This window comes from Acipenser ruthenus, chromosome 4 (assembly GCF_902713425.1).
Source record: "Acipenser ruthenus chromosome 4, fAciRut3.2 maternal haplotype, whole genome shotgun sequence".
In the NCBI taxonomy this organism is placed as follows: domain Eukaryota; kingdom Metazoa; phylum Chordata; class Actinopteri; order Acipenseriformes; family Acipenseridae; genus Acipenser; species Acipenser ruthenus.
This window is the reverse complement of record NC_081192.1, coordinates 37,083,449-37,105,458: the sequence shown is the minus strand read 5'-3', so window position 1 is coordinate 37,105,458 and position 22,010 is coordinate 37,083,449. Positions and strand designations below refer to the sequence as shown.

The following is a 22,010-nucleotide window of genomic DNA, read 5'->3' as shown; positions in this document are numbered from 1 at the left end:
TGTATAATAATGTACACGTGTGTGTGTTTATATATACAGTTTTTTAACTGTATATATGGTTTGTCAAATAAAGTGTTCTATAATATGCCATCAAGCCAGCACAACAAAATGAAACAGAGAGAAATGCCTATGATCTTTCTAATGGCTGCTATCATTTTTTTAATAAAATGATAATTATTATCATAAACAAATTATATATATATATATATATATATATATAACTCCACCACTATGATTTAGCAGTTGGTTCAAACTATTTAACAGCAAATGCTGGAATTTAATTCTATGTAAATAAATATAAAACTATAAAAGGGGCAACAATATTAATCCAGAAATAGGCTAAAAGTTTTTTTTTTTAAATTTTTTTATGCTGGGTTGTTTTTTGGATAACAACAACAACAACAACAACAACAACAAATAATAATACTATACAAATGTCACTTATATAATTTCACTTCATGCAAGAATTCCAGTGCGCTTTACAAAATAAATTTAAAAAATCCTGTGTCTAATATATAATCCAGCTACAAATAAACAGAACCAAACAAATAAGTTTTCAGACAGGACTTAAAAGATTCAATCGGGAGCAAGTTCCAAAGACGAGAGGCATTGCCCTGGCTCCGAGTTCAAATGAATTTTACAGACTGTCAGATTAGCATTTTCTGATCTTGGGTAACGACCAGGGACATATGAGGCCAGCAGATCTTGAAGATAAGAAGGTCCAAGACCATGTAAGGCCTTATAGGTAATAAGAAGAACTTAATAATAATAATAATAATAATAATAATAATAATAATAATAATATTATTATTTGTTTATTTAGCAGACGCCTTTATCCAAGGCGACTTACACAAACTAGGGTGTGTGAACTATGCATCAGCTGCAGTCACTTACAACTACGTCTCACCCGAAAGACGGAGCACAAGGAGGTTAAGTGACTTGCTCAGGGTCACACAATGAGGCAGTGGCTGAGGTGGGATTTGAACCGGGGACCTCCTGGTTACAAGCCCTTTTCTTTAACCACTGAACCATACAGCATCAGTAATTAAACAAATGAATGAGATATATTCAGTAATTGTATCAATGAAATGTGCGATTAAAACCAAGATTAAGATAAAACATTTTTATCATGATTACTTTTTTTTAATCGCTTGACCTAGTATATATAGTATATTTCAATTAATTAAATACTATATATATATATATATATTTTTTTTTAACAAGATATCACCTTGGATCCAATATATTGTTATATTTCCAACCCAGTCCATAGGGTGCACATTGTTAGCTTATCACGGCACTGCCTAATCGGGATACTGATAATCGGGATGTCCGCTTTAATGGCAGACGGTTCTTCCCAATGCTATTTGTGTCGTTTAATTGGGATACAGTATTTTCAAATGATGAATGGAGATCGCTTTTCAGAGCTAGCCAGTTTCGCGTAGCACTGTGCAGAGAGTACTTGATAATTACGCTGTGACTTGCGTAAACTGAGTAAACCACATTGAACTCTTGAAGGAGCTGAAGTCCCTTGTGGTTTCTCATGCTGCTGTCGCAAAAAAAGTTGCCCTGTCAACATTGCAGGTGCCTCTCTTTGTGATAAGATGCGATTTCATTTTTTTTTTTATTTCATGTAGAAAAAAAACAGTGATTCATTTTGTTTAGGAATAAAAAAAACAAACAAAAAACAATTGACTCGTATTTTTAATTATGTATTTAACATTTAATCCTGATGTGATTTTATTATTTTCATTTAGAAACAACAACAAAAAAAGTGTAACTAATGTCATCTCAAATGCCTCTCGCTTAATTGTGACAGCCGCTTATTCGGGATATTTTTACTTCTCCCGAGGCGTACCGATACAGCGGCGCCGACTGTACTGAGAAGACAGTATAATGTAGACCAATTTAATGGTTAAACTGGGGTTGAACCAGACCTGAATTTAGTACCAAGATAATAGTCTAAGTATGTGGTATGTTGCAATTTACCCATAGTGATTACATTTAAAACCTAAAATTGAATTTGATGCAAAATTTTAAACAAAAAGTACTACTGTATTCAATACCTGCACAGTACGGTTTATGCAAGACTTACAAAAACAGAATAAATTAAATTTATTGTGCTGTATGGCCTGGACTACAGAGAGAAGCTTTTGGCCTTGCTGAGAGCGTGGCAGTAGTAAGCCACCAACTCTGTTCTCCGTCGGGGGCCCTCCTGGGCTGCACCGCCCTGATCCCCATGTTGCTGTTATACGTATCTAGGATGAAGCGTCTCTGGGGGTAGAGGAAGGCCAAGACTGATGCCTTGGTGAGGGCCTCCCACCGGCTTCCCTTCTCTGTGATCCGGTGCAAGGGCCTGGCAATTTGCGAAGTGCTCTTCAAAAGGTGCCGTGCGGTTACCTCTAGCACGGTTTCACCCAGCTCAGCTATGGTTAAAACCTGCTCGAGAGGTTGGCTGGTCCTGCTAGCCGCACCTGGCACTGGCGCTCAGTGGGTGACAGACCCCAGATGAAGACTCCCATTGCCAGGTCACTGCGCACCTCTTGGGGGGAATGCATATATTTTCTGGGCGAGGTAGCAAATGTCAGCCGCTGAGTTACTCCCCTGGAGCCAGACGCCTGCTCTTAAGCCTCTGCTTCAGCCCCGCCTCTAGCTCCACAGTCCCAGACTGTCAGCTGAGGGCTGCTGTCAGGGTCTGGATAATCTTGCTGCCCCTCCGTATCTAGGTCCAATAGAACCCCCAGCACCACCTCTTCAATGCAGCCACCAGGTACCCGGCTTTAGTCCCTTCGGCCAAACAGTTTGCTGCAGCTACAATGTAATTTATTTTTTGTATGTTTTTAAAATTTTTTATTAAACAAATGCGCCCAGTTATTTTACCCTCTGATTTTCTCCCCAATCTGGAACTTCCAATTTTTTTTTTCTTTTCACAGCAGCAATTCCTCACACAGCTCAAGAGATCTGAAAGTTCAGTGGGCATCCTCTGATCTCACAACCAAGCTAGCTTCCTCTTTTAAACCCAGGAACTTGAGAGAGGATGTCAGCGAGCTACCGGCCTCTGCAGGACAAAGGCCAGTCCTGCAGGTGTCTGCTCTGAGTTCACTGGACGCCTGGCCAATATGGTTTGCTGTGGCACGATGAGGAGAAACAGTCCCTGTCGGTTATGCCTCCCTTACCCACGGGAGCACCAGAGCCAATGCGACGCTCCCTTCGGAATCCCCAACAAAGACAGACGACGCCACACAGCCAGTATGCGAACCTGCACTTCACCCTGCAAACCACGTGGCTGCGCTTTTTACCAGATGAGCCACTCGGGGACCCAAAAGAAGAATTCTGTGATCCCATTTATTCAAGTTTCACTGCGACTGCTGTTTTACAATTAAATTGCATGAATATATTTTCCTGTATAATCCAAAAGCGTTTTAGTGTTTCATAGATTTTTGTCTTTAATAGAAAGAACATCAAGCTTGACACAAAGGTTAAAAGCGCCATTGTGTTAGTATTTTAAATAGTACTGAGTTGTAAATATTTAATGGATGCGAGTCATTCTCCCAGCAGTATTTAGGTACAAAGTCTAGCTGATTTACTTTTGTCTACCCATAGGCTGCAGGCTGAGAAAGCATCAATCAACCTTACCCTTAATTGCTATTCCAATAAACAAAACTATCAACCATCATTATCATTATTTTAAAACTCCCACACATTGCAATAAATCAGCTGCAAGATACACTTTTATACATTTTTTTCTAGGATACATTTGAGGAATGGAGCCAATATATCAAAAGCACTCATGGGGCAAAATAACAACATGTAAAGCACAATATACATTATTCTATTAAACAAGGCTCATGATTTCACGGTTTAACCAAATAACGCCTCTGGCTTTTACCACTGAAAAGGATCTTTTTTTTATTATTATTTTTTAATAGACATATTAATAAGAATATACATTTAAACGTAAAGAGCATCATACTCAAAAAACTGAAAACCATAAACAATCAACTTGGCAAGAGTGGGATCTGAACTTGCCAAGAGATGGGTCAACCGCCCAATGGATGAGAAATAAAATGAAATAATAATAAAAAAAAACAAAAACAAAGCCAGCTGGCTTCTCACCATCAAGCATTGTAGGAACTGCTATTATGGAATCAGGCAATGACAGGGAGAATCTGTGGGGAGCCTTGCAGCTGCTACTACCCCAGCAAGGAGACCACATAGGTGCTGGTGTATGAAGCACTTGGTAAACAAGGGTACTGGCAGACTATAGCGTGTAATATGTGCAGAGAAGCAATGAGAGAAAAGCAGATAACTATGGCTATAATACAACAAACTTTACATAATAAAATGCGTATAGTTTTGATTCATCCAACATTTTTTGCCATTTTTATTTTATTATTTTATATTTATTTACATTAAAGAAGAGTGTTCTCATAACACAACCATTTGGCTTAAATACAGCCGAGTAAAATTATTCAAGAGTACAGTACAAATGACATGATGGCCTTTGCACAGTTGACAGTAGTCACAGGTAACATTATACCTTTAGTGTTTTAAAGTGTATTCTATTTAAAAATAATACCCAGTCTTTACCTTTATGTATCAGAATATTAAATATACTTGAGAATTCTTTATATTGTAGATGTCATTTTAAAAACAACAGAAAGCCTACCTGATTCTTCTGTGTCTTGATCTTCTATCAGGCCCACTGAGACACCCATATCCATACATTTCTTGCTATGTGCCTTGGATTTCATATGCTTCGTCAAGTTACCTTTGATTGTAAAAGAATAAAATGCTAGATTATAACACTTGCCATGCTGGGTCAAGAATGACCTTTGACAATGGACCACTTCTCTGGAAATATAACTGGTTATATTGGGCCTATATTTATCATTTGTGCGTGAATAAATGACTTGATTTGTTTGTACACATGAAGTTCAGAAATTCTGATTTATCAATTTTGATGTATTACCAAATGCAAAGTTATAGAACAAAAAAAAAGATTCTTTAATAGCTTACATACCAGTGTAAACCTGAAACAAGGGAGTCACAAAAACATTAATAACAATAATATTATTAATATATCCGCAACAATATATGAAAGAATTATATGCGACAAACATCGCAATTTCAGCAATACATAATACCTAATGAGAACATTATTATTTTACATATTGCCCAATTGCCGATCTTTAGCTGATTTAATCTTATCTTGCAGTACCATTTGACACAAGGAAACGATTGTAAGCATGGTCCAGACTGTACGCGAGTCTACAAACACTCACACAAACTCCTGTGCTGATAAATCACATACTCTGTTTGAATGTGCGTGCGCACAGTTTAGAAGAGAAAACTTGTGCATGTACGAATGATAAATATAGGCCCTGGTTTTCTCGGTTACTAGACATTTTGTGACAGCAGTAGTATTTTTCCAACTATACAAAAACATGTATTCACCCTTACATTTTAATAAAACAAACTCCATTTGAGATTCTTCTATATAACTGCAACTACTATAAGGAATTTAGGAGAATGTATAAAATACATTTCAAAGCAAACCGAATACTATTATTACTGCCCTCAAAAGTCAAATACTTTTGGGAGCTTTTAAAATTGATCTGCCTAGACATTTAGCCCACATTTTTAGATTACATTTTTAAATAAACGAATAATTCCTAATTTATCAAGTTTTGCTTTACATTCTAATTCTCTGGTATGAAGAGTAAAAAACATGTCTCAATGGGAGCCAGCTTTACTTCTTTTTTATTAAAACTGATCCTAGTTTTACATGCACTACTGTTTATGAAAAGCACATGCACTGGTTGGACAGGAAAGATATAAAATCTACACTCTTATATAATGCAAAAATCTCAAAAAAACAAGATCACCGGATACAATATTCACTACTTCTCATGTTCGATTTAACTGAAAGTACAGTATTTATTAATAAAAAGAATACATACAAATTCTACAACTATGAACTAATATTATACATTGAACCATTGTTCATTTTAAATTTCAAAAGTTATTAATACTTTATAGTTGTATTGTAAAGTATTGTTTTCTGACCAACATCTAGAAAGCCAAATATGAATTGGCAAACAATTTCCAAAGGATATAAAAATAGCACCAATTACAGATACTTACAGAGAGACTCTGCTTGTATTTATCATGGAATCGTTTGCAAACAGGTCCTTTGACTATGAACTGTTCTTGCTATTTAATCGCATTGGGTTACTCTTTTCTCCATCATTTTCTATTAACAACAAGCTGATCAGGGCCTTGAACAGACAGGCCACCACTAAACCATGCAGCAAGCCTTTGCACAGAACACCATAAATCACATCATGAACACCCTAAATCAGACCCTTTATCTCTATCTGAAGTAAAATGATTGACAACTAATTGTTTTTGTTCATCATCTCATAGTCTTAAATCTGACTTTAGGCCACTTGTAATGTTCAAGTTTTTTTTTATTTATTTTTTTTATAGTGAATGCAACTAAACAAGGACAGGTTCCTGGTATAGTACAGTATATAAATCACAGAACAGTACACTCAATTTGTTGTAAAACAGGACCTCAATTACAGTAGAAACTCCACCCTTGGGAACTGACAAGTCAATCAAACACACCACTTGAAACTACTGGCTACTGCTCAGGATCCAGACTCCAAACATAGGCCTACTAGAAATTCCAAACCAAATAATTATACATTTAGAATTAACAAAATAGAAAAGTTATAGGCTAGGCTTAATATTTCCATGTCCCTTTGAATCTGATAAGAGATTCGATTAGCTGTGCAAAAAAAAAGAAATGCTAAGAAGGGGTTTTCTGGCAGCAACTGATGCTGATGCTGACATGAGAATGTTCCTGTCAGCTACCAAAAAATTATAGCTACAAGAAAATCTTAGGGTCCCAACCAAATCCTTTGGCTCACATTGTGTGCGTGTGCGCAACTATTCTGCAGCCCTGCTTCAAGTTTTGTTTATTTTTTGAAAACCCAAAGCTACAAGTTAATGGAATTAGGTTAATGAATTTTCATATTACTATAGTACTGTATGTTGCGTCTTTGAAAGACATCATAAAATATAAAAGGTGTTTTTAATTATCTGGTTTTATTTTTGAGGACTGCCCAAAATACCATAAAATTCACTCATGGTTAAGAATAATGTATTATACTCCATGAATACAAATATAAAACACCTGTCTAGATCAAATAATATTGAATTTCATTTTAATGGTCCAGAATATTTTTACATCTTAACTTGTAAATGAGAGACATGATAACCTGCTTTTTAGGAAACTTGCATTTTATTGATATTTTAATCAACTAAACAATGACGAAATTTAACCACCCCCAAAACCTACACACCTGTTTTATTTGCGAATCTCATTCCACTTTATTCTTATTGTATTTACTGATGGTAACAAGGGGGTAAATAACTCATTATTGGTGAAAAACCAGCATTATGTTTGCTGTTTAGATTATTAAAATGGACCCTATGGTGTTTAATGTTCATTTTTTCTAAGTAGGACTGAAATGGTTACTTATGGTGAGAAACTTTAAAAAGGAGGCATTCAATTTTATTTTATTTTTTTCTTCTCTGAAAGAGCCATTAATCTTAAATAATAAAATTAGAAGCTTCTGGCTTTGCTAAGGGGCCAAAGAATAACAAACCACAGAATATATTAGTGCTTTTTCTTAGAATGTCTCTTTCTCAATGGTACAGCAGAATATTTTATGAGTAACTGGTAGAACAGGCCTGAAGGTATGTAGGCAGATTTAATGATTTGCTGTTCCATTTCCCAGTGTACGTAGGCAGCGGGTGACACTTTCCTGAGTCATGTTGACCTTTTATCAGATTGAAAAATACACATGTTTCTCTTAAATTATGCTTCTAAAAAAAAAAAAAAAAAAAAGGTAACCAAGGTATCAGGGGGTTCTAAATAAATATCCTACTTAAGTAAAATTATCTTTTTTAAAAATATATTTTCTTATATACATGATAACCAGACTGAAATTCAAAATAAAAATTAACCAGAAACATTTTACTGTACCAGTAAATGATTCCTGGTCTTCAGTATAGAATTCTTTAAAATAATATGCAACTTAGCCTGATATTATTTATTTGCATTCACTGATATGCTTTATTCCCCAACAATGTCTATTTGTATCTGTTCTTACATTAAAAATATAAAATATAAAATAACAAACCCAAAACACAGACGGGGACAGTGTACAATATTGATTAAAATTATGACACTTTTACTTAGTTTACAGCCTCTATACGCCAGTACAGCAGAAAACATGTCAGTGCTGAGGATAAGAGGAAAATAATATATATATATATATATATATATATATATATATATATATACACACACATACATATATACACACACAATACGTTTATAGTATTACAGTATTTACAAGTTTATTTTTAGTTAAATGTCCTCATGAAAGAACTGCAATGAATTAATTAATTACAGTACACAGTACTGTACAAACTTGGTACCACTTGTATAGTTCAATTGAAATAATAATTAATAAAATAACGACAGCGTTATTTTTATGAAAACAATCCAACCACAAACTGTGTACAAACTTCTGACTATACTTTTAGGTGTTGGTTTGTAGTGTCTAATTTGACTGCTTAAACAGCAAAAGTTAACAAATGTACATTATATAGAATTAACTTGGTGAACAAAAACAATAATAAACAACTTACAGTTTCACACATAAATCAAACATTGTCGATTGTTTCGCATGCAAAAACACGCGCTTTGAAAGTTCTGCTGACAAGCTTGTCATCCCGAATAACCTGAGCTTTAAAGCCAGTTGAACAAGAAGACATTTTTCACTTCTCACTCATTGTGAACTGACACTGTAACCAGCTGCACTTGGTAGTTGCGAATGAATGCATGAACGATCGTTTCCAGACAGAGGTCAGTCATGTGAAATGACAGTCGAGTTAACCACTAATCTTTAACAGTTTTTATCCCTTCAATACCGGTAATAAGTGGCGAGTAAAACATGGTGTCGAATTCAATTAAGAGGCATTTTATATGGAGAAAATTCAGGACCAAGACTGCCTGTCGACTTATCCACCAGTCGAGTTAACCGAGGTTGACTGTATATACATATGTAAATGATTCCTATCTAATATATACTTTAATTATATTAAAAGCTGCTGTTAAAAACATTTTCTCACCTTTTGTTTTGAAGGAAAAGTTACAATAGTTGCAGTGATATGGCCGAACATCAGTGTGCGTTCGAATGTGCTTCCTCAGCATACTGGGTTTCTTACACCGTATCCCACACTCTTCACAAATGTACTTTCCCCTTCCTCTGCCTCGGACATACACATACTCTTCATTGGACTTATACCTGGTGACAATATTTTACCAACATTGTTAGATTATCATGCAATGTATGAAGTTTTCCAATTGAAACATTTATGTACATAATTTGTGGATTGCACCGTTCACTGTGGAATATAACAATCAGGAATATACTACAAAGAGGATGTTAACTAGTCTAGTGCTGCCAAACACAGATATTAAACTACAGAGAAGTTCTTAGATTAAAAGACACAGAAACAAAATGTTGCCTGTTTTTAAAAAAATAAGTTTCTTCTTTTTATTATTATTAATTATATGTTGTTAATAATATTGAAAACTCTTAAAAAAATAAATAAATAAAAATAAGTTTAATTCTATATCAACTGGAAAATAGTTGATTAAGATGGACAGGCTCCTCACCCTCAGTGTTTAACTGTGGCATATAAAGAACTTCCAGAGTTGGTTTATATCAAATCAACAACTGAAAAATCTGTGAAAACCCTGATAAATTGCAAAGTAATTAGTTTTTTGCTAATGACACAGCATTCGGCTACTGTAGGAAGTATGGTTTACTTTCCCTTTGTTCTTTCCAGTTTCAGTGCATGTTGGTTTCTGTTCTGAAATCTGTGTCCTTCTAAAATGTTAACACTTTCCACACACGCATTTATCTGTACTTCCTTAAACAAGCAAGCCGAATTTGTCATTGCACTCTGAAAACCAATCAGAGTGAACTTGGGCGTGAAGTTTCAGTGATGTTTCTTCAAATAAACAGGATGATTTTGAGAATGCTCAAAGTTCTTCAAAGAAATCGAATCAAGTCCTATTTTCAAGGAAAAATATAATAAAATGTCTTTGACCGCAAAAACGCACTTTAACATTAATTATTGAACCTGTAGTTATTATACTCAACATAAACGGCTTCACCACATGATAAAATGAAAATGTCAACAGGTTGCACAACAATACAAACATTAATGAATGAATGATATATATATATATATAATATCAATAAACTTGTATATAAAAATACTGTCACCCTCTACATCCTTATCATACAGCAAATGCATTTACATAGTTATTATAATACAGATCTAGCTGTATAAAGGAATAAAATAAAACATGCATTTTATATATATATATATATATATATATATATATATATATATATATATATATATATATATATATATATATATATATATACACTGAGTGTACAAAACATTAGGAACACCTGCTCTTTCCATGAAATAGACTGACAAGGTGAATCCAGGTGAACGCTATGATCCCTTATTGATGTAAATCCTCTTCAATCAGTGTAGATGAAGGGGAGACAGGTTAAAGAAGGATTTTTAAGCCTTGACACAATTGAGACATGGATTGTGTATGTGTGCCATTCAGAGGGTAAATGGGCAAGACAAAATATTTAAGTGCCTTTGAACGGGGTATGGTAGTAGGTGCCAGGCGCGCCGGTTTGAGTGTGTCAAGAACTGCAGCGCTGCTGGGTTTTTCACGCTTAACAGTTTCCCGTGTGTATCAAGGATGGTCCACCACCCAAAGGACATCCAGCCAACGGCAAGCCAGTGGTCAAAAACGGCTCATTGATGAAAGAGGCCAAAGGAGGCTTACACGAATTGTGCAGAGCAACAGACGGGCTACAGTTAGTCAACTGACAGTCCAGTACAACATTGGTGCCGAAAGACCCATAAAAGAATGCAAAAATCTTGTCGTACCTTGACACGAATGGGGTATGGCAGCCGACGACCTAACAGAGTTCTACTTCTTTCAGCAAAACACAAGAAACTGCGGTTGCAGTGGGCTAAGGAACGAAAACACTGGACACCGGAGGATTGGTAAAACATTGCCTGGTCTGATGAATCCCGGTTCCTGCTGTTTCACGCTGATGGGAGGACTAGGGTATGGTGGAAAGCACATGAGTACATGCATCCATCATGCCGTGTGTCAGCATTTCAGGCTGGTGGTGGTGGTGTGATGGTGTGGGGTGTGTTTTCATGGCACACATTGGGCCCCTTGATAAAAGTGGAGCAATGTTTGAATGCCACAGGATATCTGAACATCATTGCCAAACAGGTGCATTCCTTCATGGCAGCAGTGTATCCATCTGCTAATGGATTTTTTCAGCAGGATAATGCCCCATGCCACAAGGCTAGGAATGTCCAGGAATGGTTCCACGAACATGACAGTGAATTCAGCTTACTGCAGTGGCCTGCCCAGTCACCAGATCTCAATCCAATTGAGCATCTGTGGGATGAGATGGAACAAGCTATTCGGAGTAGAGATCCACTACCAGCCAACTTGACACAACTGTGGGAAGCATTGGAGTCAACATGGGCCAGCATCCCTGTGGAACGCTTTCAACACCTTGTAGAGTCCATGCCCCGACAAATTGAGGCTGTTCTGAGGGCAAAAGGGGGTGCAACTCAATATTAGGAAGGTGTTCCTAATGTTTTGTACACTCAGTGTGTATATATATATATATATATATATATATATATATATATATATATATATATATATATATATATATATATATATATATATATATATATACACACACACACACACACACACTCTAGTTTCTACATTTGATTATTACATTATATGTCCGCCCACAATACAGATTTAAAAAGTATAAAGAAATATGAATCATCCATAGCGTCTCCTCCTACTTGCATTACATTCCATCTGTGTTTTGCATGTCTGTGTAATAAAACAAATTCAGTTACTGTTATTTTCACAGAATATATCAAATAAACAGAAGGAATTCATATATGCGGTAAAATACAGAGATTACGGCACATGGGAATGTTACAGTTTATACATGCATATACTTCTACATAAACTTATTTCTACAAGTTTAGAATGTCACACAATGAATTCCTTCCATGTATTAGATACATTTGTTGTACTTTTGAAATAGGAAATACAAATAGGAAGTTTTTTTTTTGGCTGAAAAAACTCCATGCAGGTGATCTGGGAACGTGGGTGTGTGACAACTACAACACCAATCAAAGCCACTATGTCTTCAAAGCAAATAGCCTACCAATCAAGCTGTTAAGTAAACAGAGACACATCTGGCAGGTTTGCAAAGGGCTTGACTGTCTATATACAGAGTTTGGTGCAATTCAATGACGGAATGCCTTAGTTGCATAGCTAAGAAGGGATGCATAACGCAAAATCGAACATGGCCGAAAGAGGCTACCCAAAGAGCACTAGGGGAATCAAACATAGATGACGGAGGCTGCAAAGGGGTTAAATTGCGAAGAAAAAAATATCCCTTCAGTTTAATCTAGGGTACCTAAGGTAACATAATTTATTTTTAAGAAGTGCTCTTGCTGAATAAATAAAATCTTTAAAAACAGTGTGGTAAAAATGGTCATAAAACGCTTGGCTGTAGAGTTACACCTATGGCAAAATGCTTGGCTGTAAAGGTGTTATCATCTGACACAGAGAATTACCACCATCAGAGTAAATGCATATTTTTAATGTTGGTGTCTTTAAAGACGCAATGTGGCACCCATTTCTAATTAATAAGAGGAAACAAACAGAATAATGTATGCTCTTTTCCCTTCTTGTACTATAAGCCACATCTTTGCCACTGTACATACCCTCCATCAAAGATTCTGACTCGTGCTGGTTCACTTTTTGTTAATGACTGTTCCTTGGCTGGTTCATTGGTTTGCTGATTTTCAACCTTGTCCTTGCTGCTGCTATCCTTTATAAATGTTTTTTGAGGGCTCAAGACCTGTGAAGCACAACGAAAAATATTAAATATATTTACCTTATATCTATTTTTTTTAAATCATATGAATGCAAGGAGATAAGCAGCTATTTTTTATTATACAAGTAATATCAGTCTGCTGTACATTAGATGGCACAGTGCATTAGATGATTAGTGCATTTGGCACTTATCAAAGAAATGTAACATTCTCATTGCAACAGTTAAACATTGAAATTGCTAAATTACTGCTGCCGATGCATTTTGCTTATAATCTTAATGATCCATTATTCCTTTTATATGTGAGTAAGAACTAGCGGTGACATAAGATTAATGCCTCCTTCAAATTATAACCAAAGTGTAATACTTTCAGTTTATTCTCGTTCCATTCAAACATAATAAACACAATAATGTATTATTACTTATTATTTACTTTGTATTACTAGTATTTCAAATGAATGCTCATTTTGACTGATTATTATTTAATCATTATTTGCATGCAGAAAATAATTGTAAAAAATATATATATATATTTATATAATATTTATTTATATTATCTTTTTTTTTTTTATCATACCTTGCATACCTTGGGCAAGCTATTTTTCAACTTGCTGGAGTAAGCCAAGATGTCAAATTTAGAACTTGTAGTTATTGCTTGAGTATAGTGTATCTTCTTTGCCTTCTGTTTGGAATCAAAGAGATACAGAGCAACCTTTGTTGGTAGTCCAAGAGGATTTGGATTGTTTGCACTAATGGCCCATGTGGAATAAGCAGAAACCCTTTGGTCAGCTTGCAGCACGTGCAGAGGCTTTCTTTTCATCAGAAAACACCAAGTGAAACTTGTTGCTGTCTTCAGACTTGGAAATGACAAACGATGGCTATCTCTTGTGTTCACCACTGAAACAAATGAGGCTAGTTTTACTTGGCCTTGAAAGCCAACTGGTTTGAATTGAGTACTCACAGGAGACCTTCTCTCTTGACCTTTGCCTAAAGTTTTCAAATCTGAATTCACCAGCTGTAGAGAAACCAATGGCCCAGGTGAAATCCTTGTAAGAGAGTTTGATAAAGGAGAAACTGTTTCATTATCTGATGTTTCAGAAGACATTTTGTCTTGATGAGGTTCCCCTTGATGCTGTGGGACAATTTCCAGGTCTGATAATAGGCTTTCCACTGGTTCTGTTGTGCACATCTGTCTAACCAGCATAAGTTTCCTTTGTCTAGTTACCTCTGCAGCTCTTGTGTTTTGGAAATTCAAAGATCTACCTTCAGTGGTACAGGCTGCTCCATGTTCATCCTTAGCTCGTTTCTGGTGCTTTTCCATAGCAATATCTAAACTATTGGCAGGGGAAAGCATCCGTTTACTTGAAGCAGTAGGTTCCTGTTGTGGAAAAAGACCCACAGATGACATTTTCTGAACACACTGCAAGGAACCTGATGCAGAAGAGTTTCTTGTGTCATTAATGTTTTTTTGAATCCCTGGAACAGAGAGGCATTTTTCTTGAGAATGAATTAAAGTCTGCGGTTCGTCTTGGTGAACTTGTGACATTTTACTTATGTCAGTATCAGTGTTATGTACAGGGGCAGTTCCAGGAGACTGGTTCACCTGATCATTTGGTTTTGAACTGGCAATTACTTGGTGAACCTGGGGCATCAAATATAAACTTGATATTTCTTCTGGTGGTTTATACTTACTGTTTACTTCATTTGAAACTTGAATATTTATTATAGGCAAGGTACTGCATGAAACTTGTGTAGTTGGTAGCATGCATATTTGACCAGTTTCTAGAGGAACTACATGCAACTGATACTTCGGAGTATAGGTTTTATTTTGCTGTGAATCAGAAGTTTCGACAGAAGGCCTCTGTATTTCTCTCTGGTCTGCAATTTGTGGGACTGATGAATGCTGTGACAGTAGAGTATTATGACCAGTGGAAATGTATTGCCATGGATGCGGAAGTCCATGGACTGGGGGCTGCTGCACATGTATTTGACTGCCCAAATTAACACCCTGAACAAAGTGCTCACTCTTGTTCTGAACAGGTTCTCGTATCGAATGTTGTGCAATTAGATTTGCCATCAAAGATCTACAAGCAGCCTGGGACCTCTGATGTGTTACTGCAGCCATGCTGACTGTAGGACCCTGCTTAAAGGACATTGGGAGCTTGCCATGGGACTGTTGGCTTTCAGGACCAATATTTAAAGACATCTGCCGCACAAGAGGACCTCTTCTCCTTTCTATAAGAGGCACCTGAACTCCTACTACTACTACTGCAGAAGCCTGTTGCAAAACTGTCTCCATAGGGGATATCGATCTTGTGGGTGAAATGCTTCCACAATCAAATGACTTACTGCGATATTCTGCGGTAACCTCAACAGAAGGTTGAGTGCAACTGATTTGCTCAGACGTAGCCCTTCTCATTTCTCTGAAGTGTGAACTAGGAACACCCAAGGTATTGGAGGCCACTGGCAGCACACGAAACTCAGAGGATTTGCCTATACAGTCTGCCTTCAAAGGACTCTCGGCTCTTGGCACCTCATCCCTATCAAAAGAAGCAGACATGCTAGAACAACGTGATAAGCTGCTTTCCCGACTAAGGCTTCTAGACAACGAAGATTCAAGGCTTGAGTCTGCAGATGAGTTTTCCATTTCAGCTAACCGAATTCTTTTTTTCTTTGGAGGGAGTTTTTCTGTTGGCAGTTTAGACAGACTTTCACTACGCTGGGGCCAGTTAAATGTTTCCAATGGCTTTTCTTGTTCTGGTGCTTGGCTTTCCTGCTCCCTGTCTGGCTCTTCGGTAACCAGAATTTCAGGAACTTGAATGTTGTGTTGGCGAACTAGTCTTGATTGATGTACAGGAATGGTACTTTCCCCAGGAACTGTTCTTTCATCATTCTGCTGGTCAAGCAGGGGCTTTTCTAGTATAGCTGTCTGTTGGCTTTTCTCTTGATTAGCATTCACTGTTGTTATAGACAGCTGTTTGGTTATAATTTGAATTTCCTTGTCTTGTAAATTAACAGGAGAAAAGTTCTCAAAAGACTCAGATTTCTCAAATGAACTGGGCCTGCTTAATGAGTTTGTATGCTGAATCACAGATATACCGCTGCCCTGTCTTTTGAAGTCTCCTCTCTCTTTAGAAGTTTCTCTGATGGGAGACAATCTTGAATCTACAGCCTCTGTACTTCTTGCAACTAGTTGCACTTGAGAACCTTGCCCTGGAATGTTGGTGGGCTGTAATTCTCCCTCAATAGCAGCATTCTTACCAAAAAACCTACTACACATTTCTTGGGACAGCTGGGTTGACACAGAATCAAAGCTGGAAGAAAATGGAGCACTACTTTCAGTAGGTGAAGGTTCATCGTCATCTCCAACACTTTTCATTTTTCTTCTCTTTCTTATCAATGGTGTTTGCTCCACAACATCTGTGGCCGGCGTCACTCTGTAATGAAAAATTTGGTGTTGTGTACTGCGTGGTAACATATCCTGCTCCAGCTCTCGCACAGCTAAACCTTTGCTTTTTGGTCCATGCAATTCTGAACAGTAGAACTTTTTGTGATTTTCAAAGTTCTCCAGCTTGCGGTATCGGTTTCGGCAAGTTTCACATTCATACATTGTCCCTCTGCCTAGCTGTGATTTTTTACTCTTCTCTGGAGGTGATCCTTGTTCACATGATTTACTTCTTCGCATTATTTCTGTGGTCAAGATGGACCCATGGTAGCTTTCATCCACAGAATGTGTTGAGGCAAGACTGTGACCTTCACTGGTTGAAGAATCCTCAATAGCTGTCTGTCTCACAAGTGTACGGGGATGAACTGCTTGAAGTGGAGTGGGAGGACCAGATACAAAGACATCATCACAAAAATACCCTATTTTGTCATCAAATGACTGACTACCTCGCAGTGGATGAGGTGGGGGTGCTACATTAGGGGGGAGAGTTGAGTATCCAGGTGTTGTAGGCATAGAATTACTTCTAGTTATTGGCAAATTGTCCATAGATAGATACTGGGAAGGGACAGACAAAAGGAACACTGGCTTTGACTTATCTGTGGGCGTGAAAGGGGACTTTGGTACATCAGAGCTTGAGCTTGTCCTTCTGCCAATAGGTTTTAAATCAAACTGGAAAGAGTCTTTGAATATATAAGATTTTGGAGAGTCTATGCTCCCTCTTCTTGAAAGAGATGTCCTTCTTGGTTTGACACTGTCTAACTGTTTGTCATCAACCACTGCTTCATTATCTGAAATTAATTTTGAGATTCGCTCTTCAAGTGACTTTGTTTCAATTGGTGGACGCATCTGGCCAGATAGAGCAGACGTTTTCTCTGTGTAGTTAGACTGCACTATTGATGCCATGACTTGGGTGGTGTGAGATGGACAAGGCAAGATGTTTTTATTTATATCTATTTCAGCTGGAGGTATTAACTTAACAAAGGGACTAGGACTTATGGTTTGATCTGCACTTTCCGACCTTGAAAAGTAACCAGAATCTGTGCTGCCTAAGCTCCTTGGACTTAAAAGGCATTTGCCTTGCTGCTGTTGTGAAAAGTCTGTTGCCTGTTGCCTTTGTAACTGTGCATGCCCACTTCCAGGTGATTTACTGTGCCTCACCTCAATATCACTCATGTCATCTTGGGGCAGGTTTGTGTTATCAACCTTTATTAACGAAGACATCACTGATAAGCTTGACCTTATACTTGCTGTTTGGAATTCCCTTTGCCTCTGTGCTGTGGCTAGCTCGGGGGTAGAGTCTGTTACTTTTGGACTGTCGGCTCTCAGTGGGGATACATTTACAGGGTAAACTACCACTTTTGGCAAAGCAGCAGTTACTTTGGGTTCAGATGACATCTGATCTATTCCAGATTCTGCTGCCTCATAAACAACCAAGGTTTTATCCATTTGACTGGCTGGGATAGAGATTGTTTTTTGTAAACTGTTCTCAGAAAGTGACATAATACTACTTTGTGCTGATTCCGATTCTAAGTGTCTTTCGTCAGGTGTGCTTTCCTCCTCACTTTCACCGCTTTCATCCACATCTGAGTGAATACTAAGTGCTTTGTCAGAATCTTGTGATAGAGTCCCACTGCTAGAATCTGGACGTAAGACCAGGCCTAGCTTGATAGCATGGGCATGGGATTTTTTGTGCTTGTACAAATTGCTTTTAGTTTTAAAAGAAAATCCACATGTGACACAAGGATAGGGCCGTTCCCCTGTGTGGGACCGGATGTGCTTTAGGAGGACACTGGGTTTAGCACAAGCCCGGTTGCAATATTCACAAACGTATTTTCCTTGTTTTTTAGGTTTCTGGTCCCTAACAGAGATATTTGACATCTGTTCTACCCCATGATTCAGAACTGTAGCCAGTTGTATCGGATTATATCCAGGAGTTACAGGAACTTGTATAGAACTGGGCACACTGGCAGACACTGACTGACATGTATGAACCATGGGCTGACTCTGGTGAAGATCCTGAGGGCTTGAAGAATCAGGAACATGAGTAAGGGAAGAGATATCTGCCACACTGTAAGGTTGCCGCAGGCAATGTTTTTCTTGGCCATGTTGGTTGCCACTTGATCTTACAAAGTGAACAGATTGCTGTGAATTTTGTTGCCCAGTTGATGCATGCCGATACTGTAAATGAGATGCAATTTGATTATGTGCTTGCTCATTTTTTGTTGAAGGCAACTGCACTGTCTGTAAAATACTGGGATAATAATGGGACCCAGAAACAAACTCAGGCTGTGACATTGAAGACTGATTTCGAACACTTAAATTGCTGTCTGATATTCCATCATTTAGTCCTGGTTTTCCTATATGGGCACCACAAGTAGAGGATTTTTTCTTTGTCAAAGAGCTCAGATCTGGCTCCATTGCTTTCAACAAGACTTCAAGTGAAGCACTAGGATTTGAAGAAGAGGCACTGTTTGAAATGCAAGTGCTGCCTGCAGGATTAAAGTTCCAGTTTTCATTTGACAATGACGTGGTGGCAGTCGGGCAATCGGGCTGTTCTTGTGACATGAACGTTTTATCTGCTACTACCCATTGTAATTTGTTACCGTTTTGACAGTCTTCTACTTCCCCATTACACAGATCAAATGACTGCTGCTGCACCAAAGGGGTCTCTGCCTGCATTGGTCTTTCACAATCTGTTGTTTCCACAATGGACTCGGTGTTCACTCTTTTCTTCTGAAGGACATCTTGCACTGCAGATTTTTCATTTTGCAGGTCTCCATTTTGTACAGATGAACTGCGTAACTGATTTGATGGGTCAGGTAACGAACTGGAGGATGTGTCTGCCTTTACTTTAAGTTTAGATGCTGTTGATGTACAAATCTTTGACTGTGGAGGTTTCTTTACAGGTGACTTGGGGTTTTTCTTTATTTGATTTTCAGAAACCACTTTTTTTCGCTTTACACCTTTTATGGTTTCTGTATTTCTTCTGCCACGCTCATTGATACCTGTTGAACAAATGGAATACTTTGTAAAATTCTTAACAGCATATGGACCATAATGCTTTCATTCATTTTAAACTTTATTACCATTCTAGAGTTAAAGCAAGGCAAATAAGTAAGAAGCTAAAGCAGTAGGCATACAACTGATGTTTCATGTGTCAACTTATCAAAAACCTCCAGGAAATGTATGCTACCTAGTCAGAGCAGGAACCTGTCACCTTCTATTACAATAACAGAATACAGTATGTGAAACTTCAAGTACAGTTTCCCAATTAAAAAAAAAAAAAAAAAAAAAAATGTTGACATATTTAGGGGCTGTCCCAAATTCTCAGCATTTTCTGAAAGCATATAAAGCGTGCGCTAGGATGGGGGGTCGTGGACAGTTTAAAATATTGATTAAAATTATGACACTTTTACTTAGTTTATAGCCTCTATACGTCAGTACAGCAGAAAACATGTCAGTGCTGAGGATGAGAGGAAAATCTCTCTCTCTCTCTCTATATATATATACTCTGTTCACTAGTGATATATTTTTCACAATGTGGTCTATTTAAAAAAAAAAATTGTGTACATTAATTCACTGTATTTTTATGTAGTGACATATAAGTAACAGAAGTTCAAATATGGTAGTTCATATTTTTTAAAAATTGAAAATAAGCAAAGAAATCCTTTATTAAGTATTTGGTCAATGTTTCAAAACACAAAAAAAGTTACAGATATTAATCGAAATGTTTACCTGCAAATACTTTGTTTGTCTAAACAATAACTTTGAGATGAATATGAATAAATGGGGTATAGCACCCACTGTAGTTGGTAGTAGGCTTCATAAAATCACTTCAGACAACAACAGTAGAAATGCAATAAAACTGCAACAGAAATTGCATTTTTATGCCCCAGCTGTCACTTTCCAGGCATTTTCCTTAAGATAGCTAGTGAAACACTCCATTCATTGCTATGTTTATAACTGGGTTTATCATGTAACTGGCAGATATAGTAACACCCACATCTTCTGTCAAATTTCCCACTCCAATGCACCAATTACTGTGCCACAATATAGCATCAGTCATTCTACTGCTGCATAACAATCAAGCATAGAGAGGCATTTTCGTATTTTTCAAAATGTTATTCCCGCATAGCAGTATTTAAAATTCACACATATCTACAAGAACCAACTAAACCAAAGAGCAATTACCTAAAGCAGTGTAATTGTATTGTTTGAAGCATTTTCAACTACTTGGGACTCACGTTGTGTAAAATAGGATTAGGGTTAGGGTTAGGTAGCGATCCTACTTTTTGTTTTGGGGGGGCTTATCTTTAAAGTATATACAGCTATGGCCAAAAGTTTTGCATCACCCTATAGAATTAACTCATTTTGCTTCATAAAGTCGAATTAAACCTGCTGAATACTGTTACATTAACATATTGACACAACACTTAACCAAATCAGAGAGTTGAAGGGGTGGATTTTCTGTGTTAAGCACTTCGAGAGGCTAAAACGTAAAAAACAACTGCTTAAAAAAAAATAACCGATTATTTTCAAAGCAAAAATAGTGACAATGAATGCAGGATTTTCAAGCTGACGATAAGCGCAATCCACCGCCTGATACTAGATTTGCACGGGCTACTTTATTAAAAGCATATTAAGATTATTTTCGGGTATTATCATTCAGAACATTTTTTGTTGTATTATTGACCTGTAAGGTGATATATGGTACATAATAGCTATACATAAGCACCAATATGTATAGCTATGCTTGTGAGAGTATTATGCCATAGACCATTTCCGCAGTTTGAGACAGAGTATGTCTACAATAAATTAAATTATATTTTCTTTTCATTTGCAGTGTGGAGTAGTGGTTAGGGCTCTGGACTCTTGACCGGAGGATTGTGGGTTCAATCCCAGCTGGGGGACACTGCTGCTGTACCCTTGAGCAAGGTACTTTACCTAGATTGCTCCAGTGAAAACCCAACTGTATAAATGGGTAATTGTATGTAAAAATAATATGTAAAAATAAATAAATAAATAAATAAATAAATAAATAATGTAATTGTATGTAAAAATAATGTGATATCTTCTAACAATGGTAAGTCTGCTAAGAAATAAATAATAATAATAACATAACACAGCTCTTCAGGTGGCAACCCAAGTCCCTGGCATGTATGACGAAGCAGAATCTGTGCAAGTCGAGGCCACATTTTCCCAAGTTAGCTGGTACTTTGCTAACATTTGGGCAATACTGGGGGTGTATGTATAGAGGCTGATACACCTTTAAGAAGAAAGGCGTGCTGGGATATCAGCTGATATACAAATGCTTAAGTGCAGAGGTGATGGTTTATTATACTCCGGTTTCATTAAAAAAATGCCCTGAAAACTTAACATAAAGAAAACAATTTAAATGCAGCAATAAGCTCAATAATTAAGCTAAAATAAGTGAAAAGGTTTCCGGTTTTTTTGTTTTGTTAACTCCAATAAACCTATACGTTATC

At 37.1% G+C, this 22,010-nt stretch overlaps 1 protein-coding gene across 5 annotated transcripts in view; it reads right to left on the bottom strand.

Annotated features, from left to right (window-relative positions):
* Positions 1 to 22,010, bottom strand: part of LOC117400435 (zinc finger protein 40-like) — a 100,630-nt gene that overhangs the window by 13,715 nt on the left and 64,905 nt on the right. For 4 of the 5 annotated variants that reach the window (XM_034000403.3, XM_034000402.3, XM_034000407.3 and 1 more), the window contains 4 exons: positions 13,657 to 19,529; positions 12,970 to 13,106; positions 9,214 to 9,389; positions 4,670 to 4,771 (listed from right to left, as the gene is read on the bottom strand). In XM_034000403.3, the coding sequence (XP_033856294.3) occupies positions 4,670 to 4,771; positions 9,214 to 9,389; positions 12,970 to 13,106; positions 13,657 to 19,529 (6,288 nt within the window). The remainder of the gene's footprint in view (positions 1 to 4,669; positions 4,772 to 9,213; positions 9,390 to 12,969; positions 13,107 to 13,656; positions 19,530 to 22,010) is intronic. The other variant, XM_034000406.3, reaches the window with a different exon arrangement.